The sequence below is a fragment of the Eriocheir sinensis genome, chromosome 3 (genome assembly GCF_024679095.1).
Source record: "Eriocheir sinensis breed Jianghai 21 chromosome 3, ASM2467909v1, whole genome shotgun sequence".
Classification (NCBI taxonomy): domain Eukaryota; kingdom Metazoa; phylum Arthropoda; class Malacostraca; order Decapoda; family Varunidae; genus Eriocheir; species Eriocheir sinensis.
Genome location: NC_066511.1, coordinates 11,783,145 through 11,802,711, shown reverse-complemented (window position 1 = coordinate 11,802,711; position 19,567 = coordinate 11,783,145). Strand labels below are relative to the sequence as shown.

Genomic DNA, 19,567 nt, shown 5'->3' with positions numbered 1-19,567 from the left:
GAGTAACAGAGCTAAGGGCAGGCCAGTGGCCCAGCCTGCACAAGTCTTGCACAAAGAACAGTCCTTCATAGCCTAGATTCTAGATGACAGTTTGCAGACCCAAGACACAAGATGCTGAACATTTTTTTCTACATATTCACAATTGTTGATTCTTAGGCAATCTAGGGTTTGAATATTAAATAGGGATTTTAATATAAAAATGTACCTATGTTGTAAATTATGGATGAATCTCATCTCAGTCCTGCTTGAGGAGGGTACTAGTTGTGCAAGCTGCAGAGTGCCCAGGAAATGATGCAATAGATCTCTCTCTCTCTCTCTCTCTCTCTCTCTCTCTCTCTCTCTCTCTCTCTCTCTCTCTCTCTCTCTCTCTCTCTCTCTCTCTCTCTCTCTCTCTCTCTCTCTCTCTCTCTCTCTCTCTCTCTCTCTCTCTCTCTCTCTCTCTCTCTCTCTCTCTCTCTCTCTCTAACTCTCTCTCTCTCTCTCTCTCTCTCTCTCTCTCTCTCTCTCTCTCTCTCTCTCTCTCTCTCTCTCTCTCTCTCTCTCTCTCTCTCTCTCTCTCTCTCTCTCTCTCTCTCTCACACACACACACACACACACACCATAAGTGGTATGTCATCTTCTGTTATGCCCCGGAAAATTCACATCAGTCAAATTATTGTAGACTAGAGATCACACCAAAGGTTGATATGTTAGCATTATTGTTATTATTACAGTATTTATTAAAGCTGGTTGTCAAGCCATACCAGAGTGCATTGGACATAAAAATTGGTCTTTCCCATATTCTTGGCATTTTGAAACCACTGAGCAGTTACTGTTGTAGGTAGTAAGGGCAGCAGGCGGTACACTGGCAAGGGAGGGTGAGAGACAAGACACCGATGTTGATGACAGCAAAAGGAAAGATTTTTTTCCTGCCAACATAGCCTAGAATTATTCCATTATAGCCTGCAGGATGGAGCTCTTTCTGCACACTGTAAAAGAAGGGAAAAGGTGGGGTCATAAAATCACTGCCAGGACCTGGTTTGCAAGACACAGATGTTGATTACAGCAAAAGGGAAGGATTTTTTCCTGCCAACATAGCCTAGAATTATTCCATTATAGCCTGCAGGATGGAGCTCTTTCTGCACACTGTAAAAGAAGAGAAAAGGTGGGGTCATAAAATCACTGCCAGGACCTGGTTTGCAAGACAGATGTTGATTACAGCAAAAAGGAAGGATTTTTTTCCTGCCAACATAGCCTAGAATTATTCCATTATAGCCTGGAGGATGGAGCTCTTTCTGCACACTGTAAAAGAAGGGAAAAGGTGGGGTCATAAAGTCACTGCCAGGACCTGGTTTGCAAGACAGATGTTGATTACAGCAAAAGGGAAGGATTTTTTCCTCTAACATAGCCTAGAATTATTCCATTATAGCCTGCAGGATGGAGCTCTTTTTGCACACTGAAGGGAAAGATTGGGTTATAAAGTCATTGGCAGGACCTGGTTTGCATTTTTGGTATTGATGGCTTTGTGGCAAGTGATGCGAGTCTTGTTCTTTGAGTGTACTAAAGCCAAAGATTTGTGCTCTCACTTGTGTAGACAAAAAAGGGAGAGGTTTTCCACTTCCCCACAGCACTTGCTCTCTGCAGTACCAAAACTAATGCCGTTAATCTGGGTCAGTATTCTCAGACGCTTCCACCTCTCATGTCAACCATTTCCAGAGGCTGAAAAGTAGATTAATCTGGTTATCATGAGTGTTTTCTCACGTTCAAGGTACAGAAGAAGGATCAAACTACCAGCAGGGTCATTAAACTACCCTTGGAATTGCCCGAAACTCCTACGAAACCCTTGTCAAAAATGCATACTTGGGTGCCAAAATGTTTAAGAATACGACCCCTGGTTTCCTGTTGATTATAATATTGGTGAACAGAATTAGTGACTTGCCCACTCTGGCCCTAAGAGGCTGGAAGGTCCCATTGGCTAGTTGGTTACTCTTGGTGGATGTTCAAGACTCTAGAAATACAATGCCTGCAAGTGGTACCTTTTAAATAATGAAAAAAGGATATTAAAAAGATCATCATAGTTTGCCAGATGATCAAGTCATTTCTTCAAGCATTTTATATTGCCATAAATCAATAGAGTAGATGAAGCAATTTTGATATATGGAAAAAGTTCCTTGGTGTGGGGAAAGGGAAGGCAACAGCTGTCACTAAATGATTAAAAGTAAGATGATATGTTGATGGCACAGTTAACAGAAGCACATACACGTCAGAGGTGAAAAATCTCTATAGTTCACTGTGTTGCATGGACTGTCTGACTCACAGAAATTAACACATTCAGCCTATGCATCATTTAAAGAGACACGTTAACTAGAATTGGTTGTGTGCGGATTCATATTGGGAGAACTGATCTTCACGTAACACCTTAATTAATCCTGGACACTAATATCTAGATGACGGTTTTGCCATGGCCAGTGTGGAAGTGCAAGGGAATGGATGAGGATGCAGAGTTGAGGGAAGGAGAAAAAAGAGGTATGTTTAGTGCTGTAAGGGGCAGTGAAGGTTATGCCATGGCCAGTGTGGAAGCCTTCTTGCGTGGTGAGGGAATACGAGGGAATGGAGATGAGGATGCGGAGTTGAGGGAAGGAGAAAAACGAGGTATGTTTAGTGCTGTAAGGGGCAGTAAATGTATAGGTGAAGGTTTTGCCATGGCCAGTGTGGAAGCCTTCATGCATCGTGAGGGAATACGAGGGAATGGAGATGAGGATGCGGAGTTGAGGAAAGGAGAAGAAAAAGGCTTGTGAAGTGCTGTAAGGGGTAGTAAATGTGTAGAGAATCTGTGTTGAGATGCTTTTCATCCGTTAGAAATTTGAGGTAATTATTAAAAATTTTGAGTAGCGTAAATTATCCATATTTACGATGAACCATTTTTGTGCATGGAGGTTGTGCAGTCTTTTAGTGTTGGGATGCCTCGTCCAGGATTACTTCCCTTGGTAGAGGTGTGGTGAGCCCCGACCTTAAGTGTAGGTAGAAAGCCTGAAGTACTTTTTCTTCCCTTTCTGTCCAGCCGTCTCCATTCTTTCCCTCCTCTGCTGTCTTTAGGGAGAGGTCTGTCTGCATACCAAAAGTTTAACAGACCAGTAGAAGCTTTCAGGCATATGAGAATAGCTGATTCAATTGCCATGAATAATGAAACTCCCATTTTTCAATACCTGACTTGCACCAAGTAAATCAAATAAGTAGAAATTCACATCTGTTCAGTTCTTCCAGAAGGCAGTGTTATCACCTCATCATGATCATTGTCGTCACCACCATTGTTGTGATGATCATTATCAACAATGTTTTTTATATTTTTATATGACCTTGATTTGCTGTTCTCTGATTGGTATCAAAACATCCAGAAGGCAGACAATGGCAGTTCAGGTGTTCAGCTTCTGCAATATAATCTGCTCCTCATGTGTCACAGGTTGAAGAATAGTATTACAATTTAAATGAGTTGAAAACATGTAAACAAAATTCCAGTAGTTATTTGCCCCTTATTGGATTGCACATGTTATCCAAGGCATGAGGTGCTGACATGCTAGTAAACACCTGTAAAGCCCAATGTAAAGCAGCTGTGTTGATCCCTTCCATCCTAAAGCAAGTTTACACTTCTTTGAGGGAGTAGTAAGTATGAGTCAAACTGATGCAACATTTACTTCGTGAGTTTTTTTTTTTTTTTTTCTGCTTTATTGGTGGACAGTGACACAAAACTGGCAACAACTGATGATGCAGAAAGTAACAGAAATGCAAACCACAAGCCTACTTTTTGAAATGCACAATGTCCCACCACCAATGGCATTCCCCTCATTTTCTTTTTATATGCCTTTGCAGTCCCCAAGGATAACCAAATTTTACTTTACACCCTCTTATTAATTGCATAGAGTAACCATATTTCATTTAACTTGATGTGTATCCCTCAGAAAGATGACAAGACATTGAAATCAGTGACATTCTTCCCAGAGAGTCTTTGATAAACTCTACTTCACAGTGCAGAGAATGGAAAGGAAATACATCCACCATGACATCAGAATGAGAGACGAGAACTTCATAACTGAGGACTTGGTGTCTAAATGAAAACTTATCAGCATCATAGTCATTAGTAATCTTTCTGCATCAGTTAATTTGTTTTTATCAGCATTATCAAGCACTCTCATCACCACCACCACCATCACCACCATCACCATATACAGGCCAATGCAGGACAAGGGCCGACCTTTCTTCACACATCAGCGCTGTTTGTTGGTTGTAGTTCATGTTGGCATCTTGTGTATTGTTATTAGTGTGATGTCTGTGTTGTGTCTCCCTCACCTTGTTTCTCAGCTCTGGGTTATCATTTGGTCAGTCTAACCGTCCAACTGTTGTTATTTGCTCTATGCATAACATAAGCTGTCCAAGGCTTCTTCTCGCTATTGGTGGCCAGAATATCATGAACAGTATTCGCTCCATAACTTTTTGCGTTGTCTTTTTTTCATTATTTTTGTGACGCTTTGTTGAACTGACAATGTGTTTTTTTGTTTTTGATTTTTTAGTGATGGTAAATGATTTTTTTTATGATATCGGCCAATACACTTCACTCCATATTTATCAATTTTCTGTGGTAAGTTACTTTTTATACCACTTATTTCTTCAAAGTATTTCATCCCACACTTCATTAATGTCTTTGTTTTACTTTCCTTTTAATAACCAGCTTACATGGTTTGTCTCAAATAGGTCTACTCCCAAAATCTTCTCATCGTATATTGATTGCAAATTCATGTCTGACCAGAGTCTTTCTTATATTTAGTTTCTTTATGTATCATCATATAAATGCCTGTTAGCTTTTTATTTTTTTAATTTATTTATTCTACATTACAAAGTATCATCAAATCTGACACCAATCGTCACTAATTTGGTCCCTGATTATTCGCTTTGCAAGTTAACTGCACCTTGCTACCACACAGGAACTTGCAGAGTAATGACTTCTGCCTGAAACATGACTCCCCTCTAATCTTGAAGCCAGTGAAGGATAGAGTGTAAGTCAGTAGCTTCTTATATAGCAGAGAATAACTAAAAAAAAATCATGGCCAGGAACTCATCTCAACATCTGTTTCTCTGCTCTTGCATCACAGAAGGCCGTGGCATCAGCACCTTAAATCCCTCCCTCCTATTCTCACTTGATGTATGTCCAAGAGTATTATTACTTTAGGGTTCCAGAAGGCAACATCTTAGGTACACCACATGCATACTGAAGACACTGGGATGGGGCAGCATTACATAGTTTCAACTCCTCAGTGCATCACAAAATATACTCTTCAGTGCCATTTAACTAAGTGGACACCATCACACTCTTCTCTATGTTCGTATGTGTTAACTGTGCCAGAAACATGTCATTTGGTTGATCAAGGGTCTCATGTGTGTTGATTCCCCCGTGCAGACCTGAGAAACATCAAACTATTGCTTACGTAAATTCATTGCCCTGCTGACTGAGTAAACTGCCGAGACTTTGCTGCAGAAATTTGGTGGAGTCAGTTGAGGATGTTCTGAAAGGTAGATTTAAGTACAGAATTGAGTATTGCTTGCTGTCCAGTCATACGGAGCTGATTTAACTAAGATTTCACTGGGATAAAATTCATAATTTCTCTCTCTCTCTCTCTCTCTCTCTCTCTCTCTTTTCCTTTTGTGTCACAATGTAAGGAATTGAGTGTTTTGCAATCTGTCACCTTGCACTTGGATGTTTGTTGTTGTACTTCCCTGCATTTACTCTTAGTTTTGTTTTGCAAAAGTACAAATAAAGTTTATTTTATCTCACGAAATAAGTTTTCCGGTAACATTTTATGACGGAGAGATTAGGCTCCATATTTGGTGACTTTTTTTATATAAGTTCACCATGCAATATCTACTTTTGGGAAGTGCCAAGACATAGAGCAGGAAACAAAGTAAACTGTTTTAACATTGCCCTGTGAAGGAGTAACACCACTGATGCATTTCAGAATAGAACAAAGTGCATTTTACTGAGCAATGCAATATTACCAATCTGTGTACCTGGATAAAGATTATGAACCATTAGTAAACAGGCAAAGTATTTCAATGTTTTATTCTATCTTGTTTCATGGTTTAAAAGTCGTTCTCAATTCATTTATGTTTTCAACTGTGACTTTTCTACTTGACTTTTCATAGTTTCAAGTGCAGGGATTCTGGCTACTTAATGAAAACACTTGCGACTGAGAGCGTGCCAAGCTGTCCTGTCCCTTGTGCCGTCATGCAGGCATGAGAGTGACGTACGATTCCTGCACTGCACAAAGTGTCCTGCGCTAGTGAGGTGTGGAGGAGGCAGAGATGTGTTTCAGCTATAATGTGCCCACTTACGATTTATTTTTTTCACATGAAGTAATATTCCGAACATTTTTTTTTATGTACATGAAGGTAGTATTACTGTAGCTTAAGTTATGGGTAAATACAACCTATATTTTATACTGAGCAAAGGCTAAAGTAGTGAAGGTTTGTTGTTTAATGCCAAGCCAAGTCAAAATAGCTTCAGGATTTTCCCTACTCCACTAAGTGATAGCCTGGTCCTGGTAGGTCATGTCCGTCAACACATGGGAGCAGTCGAGACAGACTTGTTGTGAACCACACTTCAAGATACTTAGACAGGAATGTTCACCGGTAACTTTTCTGTTGAATTCATTGAGGGAAAGCAGGTCTTCAAGATACTAAATTACCAAAGTTTGTTGTATGTTTGATTGCCAAATGACTTGTGGGTCGCCCCGCAGCAGTTCTTTGTTAACATTCCCACTCGTGTCTTTGATATTAAAGCATTTACACTGCAGGTTATTTTTTACTACATTGTGTATTTTATATTCCAGTAACTACAGATTAGATCAATTCCAGTGGAACATTTTGATCAACAAGGCTAGCATATGTGTTCTCTATTACCCTTCCAAAGATTTGTGGTATGTAATAAAGTTTTTTTAATGTATGTTTATATATGTACATATAGACTTGTTAGAACTGTGTACCTCATGGCTATCAAGGCTAACTACAATTTGTATGTGTGCAGAACTTGGGTATGTTATAAATTTAGTGATGCATCATATGTGAGTCAGGTTCACCCTAGCGTGTCGTGTAGGAGGCCTCTAGCAGTCTGCACGAGCCTGGTCATGGAAGAATACTTTGTGATGTAGACGATAGCTAACTGTTCCTACCATGTGTGTCCGAGGAGGCTGGCAGCAGCTACCTCTGATGGCTGCTGCAGCTCGCCTTGCCAGTCATTATATTGGATATAAAGAAGTTAATAAAAAGACCAATAAAGTGAATACTTACTGAAATGATTTCCAATTTGAGGATCTGAAGAAAGTCTGAACAAGCAAAGGGGTGAAGTAGTTTTTGCAGTGACTGAAATTGTCTCAATGAAAGGTTTATAATGTTACATGGAAGAAACTAATTGGTGAGTAGTTGTCTAGATATTTATGTTGCGTTTTAGTGTGTTTTATTACAGGAGCAGCATTTCTCCAGGCTATAGCAACTCTGTGACTCTGCAAGAGTTTTGTACATACATGAGCTAGTTTATTAAATATGAAATAGCCTGGATCTTTGAGTAGGTCTATGCTTTGGCCATCTCCCCTGTTTGACACTTGCTTTTTCCTTTCAAAGTTTTCTTTAGTTCATCTCTGGGTATGCTGGGCACAACTCTGCTCACCGCCGCCCTCCTGCCCACCGTCACCACTGCATAGCTCAGTGCAGAATTTTCTGCACTTTATAGCACCTCTGTGATGCAGTGGTTAGCGAGGCAAGCTACGAATCCACGGGTCTGGCCTGGGCAGGAAAGAGAGAGAGAGAGAGAGTTGCATCATTTTGAACCATTGTTGACTATTTTCAAAAATTATCTATATATATTTCTCTATGTCTATCTACCTATCTATAAACACACACACACACACACACACACACACACACGTCCCGGTAGCTCAGTGGATAGAGCGTCTGCCTCACAACCAGAAGGACCAGGTTCGATTCCCCGGCCGGGTGAAGATGAGTTGGGTTTATCTTCTTTCATGTGTAGCCCCTGTTCACCTAGCAGTGAGTAGGTACGCGACGTCAGGCAAGGAGTTGTGACCTCGTTGTCGCGGTGTGTTGTATGTGACCGTGGTCTCAGTCCTACCCAAAGATCGGTACTATGAGCTCTGTGTTCTTCCGTAGGGGAACGGCTGGCTGTCGAGAGAGAGACCCGCAGCAGACCAAGAGGTGAAGGTGATTGATTGATTGAGAGTTTATTGTTGCAGGTAAACAACAAGGGAGAAGGGAGGAACATGCCATCCCAACCCCCAGGCAGGACAGAGTGTGATTATACAACTATTAATACATGTGTAGGTAGCACCATGAAATTAAAAAGATACAATGGTAGGAAGGAAAGCACAACAAGGGAGGGGGCAGTACCTCCCCCTGGACAATAAAACAATAAAATGTGGAGACGGAGAACATTGCCCAAGCACTTGATGGGAATGAATACAGAGATAGAGTAAATACTAGTCCTTAAAGTAAGTGAATTACACACACACACACACACACACACACACATATATATATATATATATATATATATATATATATATATATATATATATATATATATATATATATATATATATATATATATATATATATATATATATATATATATATATATATATATATTCCGTCATTTTTTATGCCTTGGCTTTCCCTTGACAGCGGCGCCACAACCGCTGCCTCAGGCATAAAGCGCTGAGTCACTCCTGGGTGTTACCTTACATCTGTTGTTTTCCTCCCCTCCCCCATCCCGAATGAACGGTATGGGCTATTACGCGAGCCGGAGTGGTTCCTCGCTGTTCACGATGTTCAGGCACGTCACTAAGGCTGTGCCGGCGGGACGAGCAGGGAGTGGTGACCAGGGAGCAGCTTTGTGTAAAGTGCAACGTTCACCTTTTCACAACTTGATGGTATTGTTATAGTAAGTGGCTGCTAGTACTACGCTGCTCTGGTGTGTGAGGTAAGTACATGCTATACCAACAAGAGATGAAAGCGTACCACATTAGTAGCATAGCACCACAAGATTAGTGCCTTAAGCTAGACCACAAGCTTAGTAGTATAGCAGCACAAATTAATAGCCTAGCACCACTAACTTTGTAACATATACCGGATGCGGCAGCTTGGGCTCAGTGTAGCGGCCACGCGAGGGCGTCTCCCCACTGAAATATATCCATCAATTAACTTTTATCGATCTGTTTATCTATATGGTTTGTGGAAAGTCTGATAAGTTAATTACTGCGTCACAACCTCAACGAAGAGGACCCACAAGTGGTGATTATAAAGCCTCATTTTGGAGTCAACGTAGCCTAGACTGAAGTGATACGGACTAAACGCAAGAATAAAGTGTCTTGTATGTTTAATTACCGTCATTCGTAGAGTCGGAAATGTATGAAAGGCTTGCTTGGATATTTTAAGTCAGACGAGAAGATTCAGATAGTCTTTACCTCCACGTCAACGGACATAATACAGAGAGCGTGTATAAAATGTTTTCTTGGGTACGTGAAGTCAGTATTGCTTCTTATTGGAGAAACTTGAAATAGTATGCGCCTCCACGTAAAAATGACGTAGGATACAGAACGCCCAGCACAAACACCCACGAGAAACTAATAAAATGTTTTGGCGTGAAGATCTCCCCACGGCAGTCATAAACGCTGTTTCAACTCAAAGCAGACTTTTCTTATTTTACTCTGTACGTGTCTTGATACAAATATAACTGTGATAGCTTATGACAATACTATACCGTTAGGAAGCAATGGATCGAGATGGGTTGACTCCCGTTATATAAAGCGGTCACGGTTTCCCAAGCAATGTAGGTTACAAGAGGGAATTGGAGGAGTAAAGGGAAGCGGAGGAGAGAGGAGAGGAAAGGAGGGAGGGAGGTAGCTCGGGAAAGAAAAGTAGGGGTATGAGAGAGGGGAGGGAGAAAGAGAGGGAGTTGGGGAAAGAAAGGGAAGGGTAGGAGAGAAAGAAGAGAGGGAGGTGAGGAAGGAAAGTGAGAGGCAGGAGAGAGAGAGGGAGGGATATGCACCGTCATTGAGACACAGCTAAAAAGGAGGTAGACGACCCAGGGGAAGCACAGGAAGAGGAAGGGAAGGGGATGGGGTTCTCTTTGATTTGTGTCCAGTAAGCTGAACGGATTATAACTGTGTAGTGGCGTTTGTAGTCTTGTAGTCTCCTCATATGCTTGTCTATCTTTGTGTGACATCCCCCGAGTGGAGAAGACCAAGGCTGAAGCTTGTTTTGTTTTTATTTTAAGGAAGTTAGACGTGCATGGAGGCTCAAAAGGACGGGAAACCAAAAGTGGGCGAAGAAAAATTGCCTCCCTCGATGTAGTCTGAGGTCCCTACCGACGAGATGGTGAAGGCAGGTGAGAGCGAAGTAACCTTGTGACTAAACTGATTAATAATTTTACATTATAAAGAACCAAGAGTGAGTTGAACTCATTATTATTATTATCATGTATATTATTATTATTATTATTATTATTATTATTATTATTATTATTATTATTATTATTATTATTATTATTATTATTATTATTATTATTATTATTATTATTATTATTATTATTATTATTATAATTAGTAGTAGTAGTAGTAGTAGTAGTAGTAGTAGGAGGAGGAGGAGGAGGAGCTGTTGTAGTAGTAGTAGTAGTAGTAGTAGTAGTAGTAGTAGTAGTAGTAGTAGTAGCACCTTCACTTGTCCTCCAAATGTTCGTATTTAGCAGCAAAACAACATAACAGTTTCCTATATAAATTTCCAATAACTCTCTGGAGTTTACGTAACAAACTTTGCGACTTAACCAGATGTTAACCAACACCAACTTTTAAAAAAAGTCTCTGGAACTCTCCTACAACAGTTAGCACCAGCGGACTCAGCAGCAAAATGTTTCTCGGCAGTCGGCAAGTGTCTTTAGAACGCTGTCAACTTTCCAAAGCCTGCAAGACAAACCGAGTGATACGGGCAGAGCGTTACATAAACATTGCCGCGGTAAAGTCCACGAACTCGGCCAACCCCGTTTACATTAATCAATGGCTTGCATGATGGACAAAGCGAAGACCTCAGATTTATTTCCTTCCTCCAGAACAAATTTCCTTTACATCGCTATAAGTAGTAGTAGTAATAGAGGTAGTAACAGTATTAGTAGTAGACCTCTTCCTTACCTCTAACCCTTCTGCTTACTCTGTCAAACTGTTCTCTCCGTTGGGCTCCTCCGATCACAACCTTATTTCTGTAGCTTGTCCTATCGCTCCTGTACACCCTCTAGACCCACCGAAGAGGCGATGCTTCTGGCATTTTGCTTCAGCTCGGTGGGACGACCTGAGGATGTACTTTTCCGATTTCCAGTGGAATGATTAATGTTTTTAGGAGCGAGACCCCTCTATGTGTGCCCAGAGCATCACGAAGGTGATTGTCTCTGGAATGGAGGCGTTCATTCCACGTACTTTCTCTACTCCTCATGCTAAAAAGCCTTGGTTTAATCACGCTTGTTCTCGTGCTGTCAAAGATAGAGAGGCAGCTCACAAAAGGTACCAGAGCCTTCGAACTCCCGCTAACCATGATCTTTACATTTCTGCCCGGAATCGTGCAAAATCTATTCTCCGACTTACCAAAAACTCCTTCATTAATAGGAAATGCCAAAACCTTTCTTTTTCTAATTCTTTCCGGGACTTCTGGCATCTAGCCAAAAACATCTCCAACTTCACTTCTTCATCTTTCCCTCCTCTCCTTAGTCCTGACGGCAACACCGCCGTCTCATCTATCTCTAAGGCTGAACTCTTCTCTCAAACTTTCTCTAAAAACTCCACTCTGGACGATTCTGGGCATATTCCTCCTACTCATCCCCCCTCTGACTCCTTTATGCCTGTTATTAAGATTCTTCATAATGATGTTTTCTATGCCCTCTCTGGCCTCAATCCTCAGAAGGCTTATGGACCTGATGGAGTGCCTCCTATTGTCCTTAAAAACTGTGCTTCCGTGCTGACACCCTGCCTGGTCAAACTCTTTCGCCTCTGCCTGTCAACATCTATCTTTCCTTCCTGCTGGAAGTATGCCTTCATACAGCCTGTGCCTAAGAAGGGTGACCGTTCCAATCCCTCAAACTACCGACCTTTATCTTTACTTTCTTGTCTATCTAAAGCTTTTGAATCAATAGTTAACCGGAAGATTCAAAAGCATCTTTCCACTTCTGACCTTCTATCTGATCGCCAGTATGGGTTCCGCAAGGGGCGTTCTACTGGTGATCTCCTTTCCTTCCTAACTGACTCTTGGTCATCCTCTCTTAGCCGTTTCGGTGAAACCTTTGCTATTGCGCTGGACATATCAAAAGCCTTTGATAGGGTCTGGCACAAATCTTTGCTTTCCAAACTACCCTCCTACTGTTTCTATCCTTCTCTCTGTACCTTTATCTCCAGTTTCCTTTCTGACCGTTCTATTTCTGCTGTGGTAGACAGTCACTGTTCTTCCCCTAAACCTATTAACAGTGGTGTCCCGCAGGGTTCTGTCCCATTTCTCACTCTCTTTCTGTTGTTCATTGATGATCTTCTTTCCAAAACGAATTGTCCTATCCATTTCTACGCCGATGACTCTACTCTGCATTACTCAACTTCTTTTAATAGAAGAACCACCCAACAGAAACTAAACGATTCAAGGCTGGAGGCAGCAGAACGCTTAGCCTCATACCTTACTATTATTTCCGATTGGGGCAAGAAGAATCTGGTGTCCTTCAACACCTCAAAAACACAGATTATCCACCTATCCACTCGACACAATCTTCCAAACAACTATCCACTATTCTTTGACAACACTCAGCCTTCACCTTCTTCAACACTAAACATCCTCGGTCTATCCTTAACTCAAAATCTCAACTGGAAACTTCATATCTCTTCTCTTACTAAATCAGCTTCCTCGAGGCTGGGTGTTCTGTACCGTCTCCGCCAGTTCTTCTCCCCCGCACAGTTGCTATCCATTTACAGGGGCCTTGTCCGCCCTCGTATGGAGTATGCATCTCATGTGTGGGGGGGCTCCACTCACACAGCTCTCCTGGACAGAGTGGAGTCTAAGGCTCTTCGTCTCATCAGCTCTCCTCCTCATACTGAAAGTCTTCTACCTCTTAAAGTCCGCCGCCATGTTGCCTCTCTTTCTATCTTCTATCGATATTTTCATGCTGACTGCTCTTCTGAACTTGCTAACTGCATGCCTCCCCTCCTCCCGCGGCCCCGCTGCACACGACTTTCTACTCATGCTCATCCCTATACTGTCCAAACCCCTTATGCAAGAGTTAACCAGCATCTTCATTCTTTCATCCCTTACACTGGTAAACTCTGGAACAGCCTTCCTTCGTCTATATTTCCTCCTGCCTTTGACTTGAATTCTTTCAAGAGGAGTGTATCAAGACACCTCTCCTCCCGAAATTGACCTCTCTTTTGGCCGCTCATAACTTTTGTCTCTGTAAGAACAGCGATTAGCGGTTTTTTTCTTTTACACCTTTTTTTTGTTGCCCTTGAGCTGTTTCTTTAGCTGTAAAAAAAATAGTTGTAGTAGTAGCAGCAGCAGTAGTAGTAGTAGTAGTAGTAGTTAGATTATTCCTCATTTTCGTTGTAATTTGCTAACCTAGAGCATAGAGTATATTTTGAAGAGTATCTGTACCGCCTTCACCCTCAGATCCCGCGCGGAACACCCTGTGTCGCCCTGGGTGTGGCAGGTGCCGTGGCCCGTCTCGCGCCGCGGCCAGATGCAAGAATTTGGTCTTGGCGCTCTCTGCCGGAGTCCTGCTCGCGGTGGTCTGCAGAAGGGGCGTTCCTCGGACTTCCTTACCGGAACAGCACTCGTATATTGGGAACGAAGATGTAAGAAGAGTTAGTGTCAATTGGGAGTCGAGTAAAAGGCCTCATGAATATAATGACGTAGAAGAAATGATATATCTTCCTGAAAGAAAGGTTGATGATAGAAACCTAAACCTTATGCCTAATATAATATCTGAAAACAAAGGTGATTATTATGTGAGAAAAGATAACAGGAACGAAGATGAAAGAAGAGTTAGCGACAATCGGGAGTCAAGTAAATGGCCTCAGAACTATAATGACGTAGAAAAAAATTTATATCCTCCTGAAAGAGAGCTTGGTGATAGAAACCTCAACCTCGTGCCTAATACTGTATCTGAAAACAAAGGTAAATATTATGTGGGAAAAGGTAACAGGACTACGAGAATGAAATATGGAAGAGAAACCGCCAATAAAGACTATTTAAATACATACAAAAAAAAAATAATAGGCTCTGTAGCTACTTACCGACTTACTCCCTCCACCGCTACCTCTGCCTTTCCTTCCACCAGTAGCGTCGCCTCCTCCTCCTCGTCCTCCTCCTCCTCCACCACCACCACTAACATCACCGCAAACCTCGCCACCGTCACTGCCTCTTCCGTTGCCCTCGCCACAGCCTCAAACAACCTCATACAACATATCCAAGTCGACGAAACCCAAAAGACCATATTGTTTTACACGACCTTTTTCGGCGGATCGTGGGAGACCTTTCTGAGGGAGAGGACTCGCCTGGATCACGTGTGTCCGGTCTCAAGCTGCCGTTTCCTCTTCGAGTCTGCTCACCCCGAAGAGGCGGACGCTGTAGTTTTTCACGCCGATGACATCAAGGCAGACTCATTGCCAGGCGTGCGGCGGCCGGACCAACTCTACATCTGGCTGAACATGGAGTCACCGGAGGAGGTCGGGAGCATTCGTGGCCTTGTCCGAGCTAAGCCACGGCGCAAGAGTCGAAGGAAGATGGTAAGGAAGGAGGATGAAAAGCTATACGGCCGGCCAGACTTCTTCAACTGGACCTTCACTTACCACCGGGACTCTGACTTGCTACTGCTCTACGGAGGCTTGTGGCCGCTGAAAGGTGAGCTGGCGTGCTTGGGTAGTGACTTATCAACCCTTTCTTCCCTGGCGATTCTCTTATCCCTTTACAAACTCTAACAGGTACTTGTGAACTTCCTTTATGTATCTATTCATCTATTTTGTTCCCTAAGGAGATGTTGGTGAGCGCCCAGGCCTTCTCAACACCTCCGGGTCATCTTACCGTGACTACGTGGCAGCGCTGGGTCGCGGGGAGCTGCTGCAGGACATGCGGCGGGACTGGTCAGCCTTTCTAAGCCGCCCCAAGCTCGCCGTGTGGATGGCGTCGCACTGCAGCACTCTTTCAGGCGGGTGTCTTGACCCAGAGAGTTTGAATGTCGAAATATCACAACATTAAACAGGCTAAGAGTACTTATAGGCGCAATAAGAAGTGGAGAGTGGGGGCAATCGCAATCAGCCAACGTTTTCGTCGAAAGTAACCCTATGGAGTGTACCTGAACCACATCAATCACCGACCCTATAGCCCTTTCAGTCAATACAATCATTATATACCTATTGCTGTACCTATTTCCGTGTCGGACTTACGTAACTCCCTCGTCTCATGTTTGTGTTTTCAGGCCGCGAGTTCTACGTCAAGGAGCTTCAGCGTCACCTCCACGTCGATGTGTTTGGCTCGTGCGGTGACCTGCGATGCGGCAAGACTCACGAAGACGTCGAGTGCTACTCCCGCCTCCTCCAGCCGACCTACAAATTTTATCTGTCATTCGAGAACAATATGTGTCAAGATTACATCACAGAGAAGGTAGGCGGGGCAGGAAATTCGAGTATACACACTTATGATAAAAAATGACAACAGTGGAATTATTTAATTTATTTTCGTTATTTGTTTATTTTCATGGTGGCTCGTCCCCTGACAACGGTGCCTGAAGGTGTGGCTGGTGCTGCACTACGGACTGGTGCCAGTGGTCTACGGAGGTGCCCGCTACGCCGACTTCCTGCCGCCTCACTCCTACGTGGACGCGACCGTCCGCACGCCCCGCCAGCTGGCCCGCCTCCTGGACGAGTGTGTTCCTACCTACTTGTTATTGTTGTTCAACTTTGAGTGCTATATTAAAATTCACTTTTGTCACGTGTGTGGGTGTGGGTGCGGGTGTGGGGTGCTGGTAAATGTGTGAGTGTGGGTGGGTGGGTTTGTATGTGTATGTGATACTATACTGTAACATCGGCAGGGTTGGGAATTCACCGGAGCTGTACGGCCGTTACCATCTGTGGCGTCATTACTGGAAAGTGCTCCTGGGACCCCCGTTGTGTGAGCTCTGCCTTAATCTGCACCACAGAGGGACACGCAACGACGAGGACGAGAAGGAGGAGGAGGTGGCTGGGCGGCGACAGTACACGAACCTACGAAGGTGGTGGCTGGGCGTCAATAACTGCTCCTCCCGCTACCCTCTGGACCGCTATCCCCGCCCGCCGGAGCCCGACACGAGGCCGTTCCTTCAGAAGATAAAAGATGTATTCGGGATCTACGTGGAGGCTGCCAAAGCTGTTCTCCCCGCCGCCAGACAACAGACGTGACAAGTTTGTTTTGGTAGGAAGTTGTTGCGCTTAGAAGAAGAATGCTGCCTTTTTTCCTTCTGCTGTATAGTCAGCCGAGAAAGTAGACGATGTGTTTGGCTTACATGTATTGGTACAAGAGAAATTGTTGCACTTAGAGTAGAGGACACTATCATTTTTTTCTGCTAGTCAGCCGAGAAAGTAGACGATGTGTTTGGCTTACATGTATTGGTACAAGAGAAATTGTTGCACTTAGAGTAGAGGACACTATCATTTTTTTCTGCTAGTCAGCCAAGAAAGTAGTAGATGTGTTTGGGGTTTGCGTTGGAGTGGCTGAAGTTGTCTTGGTTAAAAAGAAAATCGTTGCCCGTAGAGGAAGAATATTGCCTTTTTTTCCTTCTGCTACAGTCAGCCAAGAAAAAGATCCTCCTCCTCCTCCAGCTTCTCTTTCGCTCCTCTATACACTACCTTAAAAGCCAGACATTGTTGGGTAAAGAGTGGATCTTCTACCTCCTCTGTGGCTTGCTTTGTGAGGCGTCTTCTGTATATGGTCACGTGTGTGTGTGTGTGTGTGTGTGTGTGTGTGTCTTGCCTTACTAAAGACTTTTCGAGTATAGTCTCAACTTAGTATGTTTAAAACAGGGCGATACAAGGGTGAGTGATTTCTGAATACTAACACGTAGCTGAGGGAAGGAGGGAGGCAGGGAGGGAGAGCACGAGACGGGAGAACAAGTTTAATTCATTAGTAAACAAGCGTGAGGCAGCATTTTCTTAAAGGCGATGGATCTTAAGGCGGCGGCAACGAGTGACGAAGAAGTAGTAGCGCTAGGTTCTCTCGGGCGCCCGGAAAAGTGGGTTACGTCAGTTTTTAAAGGGAGGTGACTGGTATGTTAGCCGGGTTGAGAGGGGACGCGTATTTCCTTTCTCTGTACGGGTCATGTGGTCAGGTTAGGTTAGGTAAAGTAAGATTAGATTTAATATATGATGGGTAATTTTGAGTGGGAATCACAATGATAGTATTTTCCAGGACACCCCGTGGTTATTTTCGATGATACAGCCGAGCGTCTTCACACAGGGACCACATAGCTACGCGTAGAGAGATTGAGAGTATGCTGGGGTGGGTGGGGGGGGGACGAATTTCACGAGGGAGGGAGGGAGGAGGGGGCAGCGATGAAAATTTTAAAACCGGTTGTTGAATGTTATACGAAAAGAGTTCTCGCAGGGCAATCATGTTGTGTATACGTGTACATAGTGTATGATGATTAAAAGGGAGGGGAAGGGGAGGAGGAGAGGGGAGGGCTGTTTGGCTGCCTCTTTGGTCTGGTCTGTTTCCGTGTGAATGCTTTGTTAAAGTATATAGTTTATGTTGAGAGAGAAAGATAAATATCTATCTATCTATCTATCTAGAGAGAGAGAGGGGGGGAATGGTGATGGAGAAGGGATAGGCCTATTGCTCTCTCTCTCTCTCTCTCTCTCTCTCTCTCTCTCTCTCTCTCTCTCTCTCTCTCTCTCTCTCTCTCTCTCTCTCTCTCTCTCTCTCTCTCTCTCTCTCTCGGTTATAATTGTAAGAAACTGCTTAATTAAAGAGTATATATATTTGAACACTATTTCGATGACATTCTCTCCCTTTTCAGACGTATAAATCAACTACCTACATCGATAAAACTGTTGAAAGAGTCTGAATTTGAACATTATTTCACTTAGCATATACACGCATAGTCTTGACGAGCGAAAGGAACCCAACCATTGCTATACTACTAACAATTTTCTTTAACAATCTGTCTTCGTAATCTTGTTCTTGGCTCTCGTCGTCGTTGGTTTTGGGAGACAGCAGAGTGTGGGGATCAGTGGTTCGGAGGTAACTTTAAGGACATATAGTGATCGTTTGTTCCTCGTGATCTTGTTCGTGGCTCTCCTCGTCGTTGGTTTTGGGAGACAGCAGAGTGTGGGGGTCAGTGGTTTGGAGGATGCTGGTGAGGCTGTTTTCTCTATCTGTATATCTCTAACTTTAAGGACATATAGTGATCGTTCGTTCCTCGTGATCTCGTTCTTGGCTCTCCTCGTCGTTGGTTCTGGGAGACAGCAGAGTGTGGGGATCAGTGGTTCGGAGGTAACTTTAAGGACATATAGTGATCGTTCGTTCCTCGTGATCTCGTTCTTGGCTCTCCTCGTCGTTGGTTTTGGGAGACAGCAGAGTGTGGGGGTCAGTGGTTTGGAGGATGCTGGTGAGGCTGTTTTCTCTATCTGTATATCTCTAACTTTAAGGACATATAGTGATCGTTCGTTCCTCGTGATCTCGTTCTTGGCTCTCCTCGTCGTTGGTTTTGGGAGACAGCAGAGTGTGGGGGTCAGTGGTTCGGAGGATGCTGGTGAGGCTGTCTTGTCTATCTGTATATCTCTAACTTTAAGGACATAATAGTGATCGTTCGTTCCTCGTGATCTCGTTCTTGGCTCTCCTCGTCGTTGTTTCTGGGGGACAACAGAGAGTGGGACAATGGTTTGGAGGCTCCTCTATTGCTATGACTGTCTGGCACTTGAAACCTTACTAGCATATAGTGATCGTTCCTTCCTCGTGATCCTGTTCCTGATTCTCCTCGTCGTTGGTTTTGGGAGACAGCAGAGTGTGGGACAGTTTGGATGACCCTCTATTGCTATGGCTGTCTGGTAGCTGAAACCTTACTCTCCGCGGGAACTTGGCAAATTGGCTGGGAGTTGACGAGTTCTTGGGCATGAGTCCCCCGGAGACGGCCATCCAGAGAGTGGGTTCCCGGTGGTTGGCGACGCACAGGAGGACAGACACCGCCACGCCAAGAAGAATCAGTGTGAGCAGCAGCACCAGTCCCACCGCAAATTTTTCATCCTGCATCTTGGGCTCCGCGGCGGCGGCTTCGCTGCTTCTAATAACGGTGGCAATCACGTCACTGTCACTGAGCTTTCCGAGGAGGGCAGTGCTATTCATCTGAGTCACAAAATACATACTCCGTTAACAGACTCAAATCATTAGGGTTCGGTATTTTCTCAGACGCTTCCGCCTCTCACGTCAGCTATTTCCAAAGGACCAAAAGAGGATTAATTGGGTTCTCATGAGTGTTTTTTCACGT

General features: G+C 43.6%; 1 protein-coding gene and 2 long non-coding RNA genes across 4 annotated transcripts; 2 read left to right on the top strand and 1 right to left on the bottom strand.

Moving 5' to 3' along the window:
* Positions 1–347: 347 nt before the first annotated feature.
* Positions 348–1,297, bottom strand: LOC127005146 (uncharacterized). The gene is made up of 2 exons (XR_007758353.1): positions 1,172–1,297; positions 348–1,014 (listed from the first exon to the last, which is right to left on the bottom strand). It is a non-coding gene; the product is annotated as an uncharacterized LOC127005146 (long non-coding RNA).
* Positions 1,298–2,358: 1,061 nt separating this feature from the next.
* Positions 2,359–7,309, top strand: LOC127005143 (uncharacterized). Its single transcript, XR_007758351.1, has 2 exons — positions 2,359–2,505; positions 2,632–7,309. It is a non-coding gene; the product is annotated as an uncharacterized LOC127005143 (long non-coding RNA).
* A 1,472-nt stretch (positions 7,310–8,781) lies between these two features.
* LOC127005135 (uncharacterized) lies at positions 8,782–17,978 on the top strand. Of its 2 annotated transcripts, none has more exons than XM_050873752.1 (7): positions 8,782–8,980; positions 10,316–10,426; positions 13,723–14,955; positions 15,086–15,259; positions 15,530–15,714; positions 15,842–15,975; positions 16,142–17,978. In XM_050873752.1, the coding sequence occupies exons 2-7, from the start codon at positions 10,414–10,416 to the stop codon at positions 16,485–16,487; spliced, it is 2,085 nt and encodes a 694-aa protein (XP_050729709.1). In that variant the 5' UTR covers positions 8,782–8,980; positions 10,316–10,413; the 3' UTR covers positions 16,488–17,978. The 2 variants fall into 2 exon arrangements, with proteins under 2 accessions (XP_050729709.1, XP_050729700.1); XM_050873743.1 differs by having other exon boundaries at positions 8,782–9,019.
* The last annotated feature ends 1,589 nt before the right edge of the window (positions 17,979–19,567 follow it).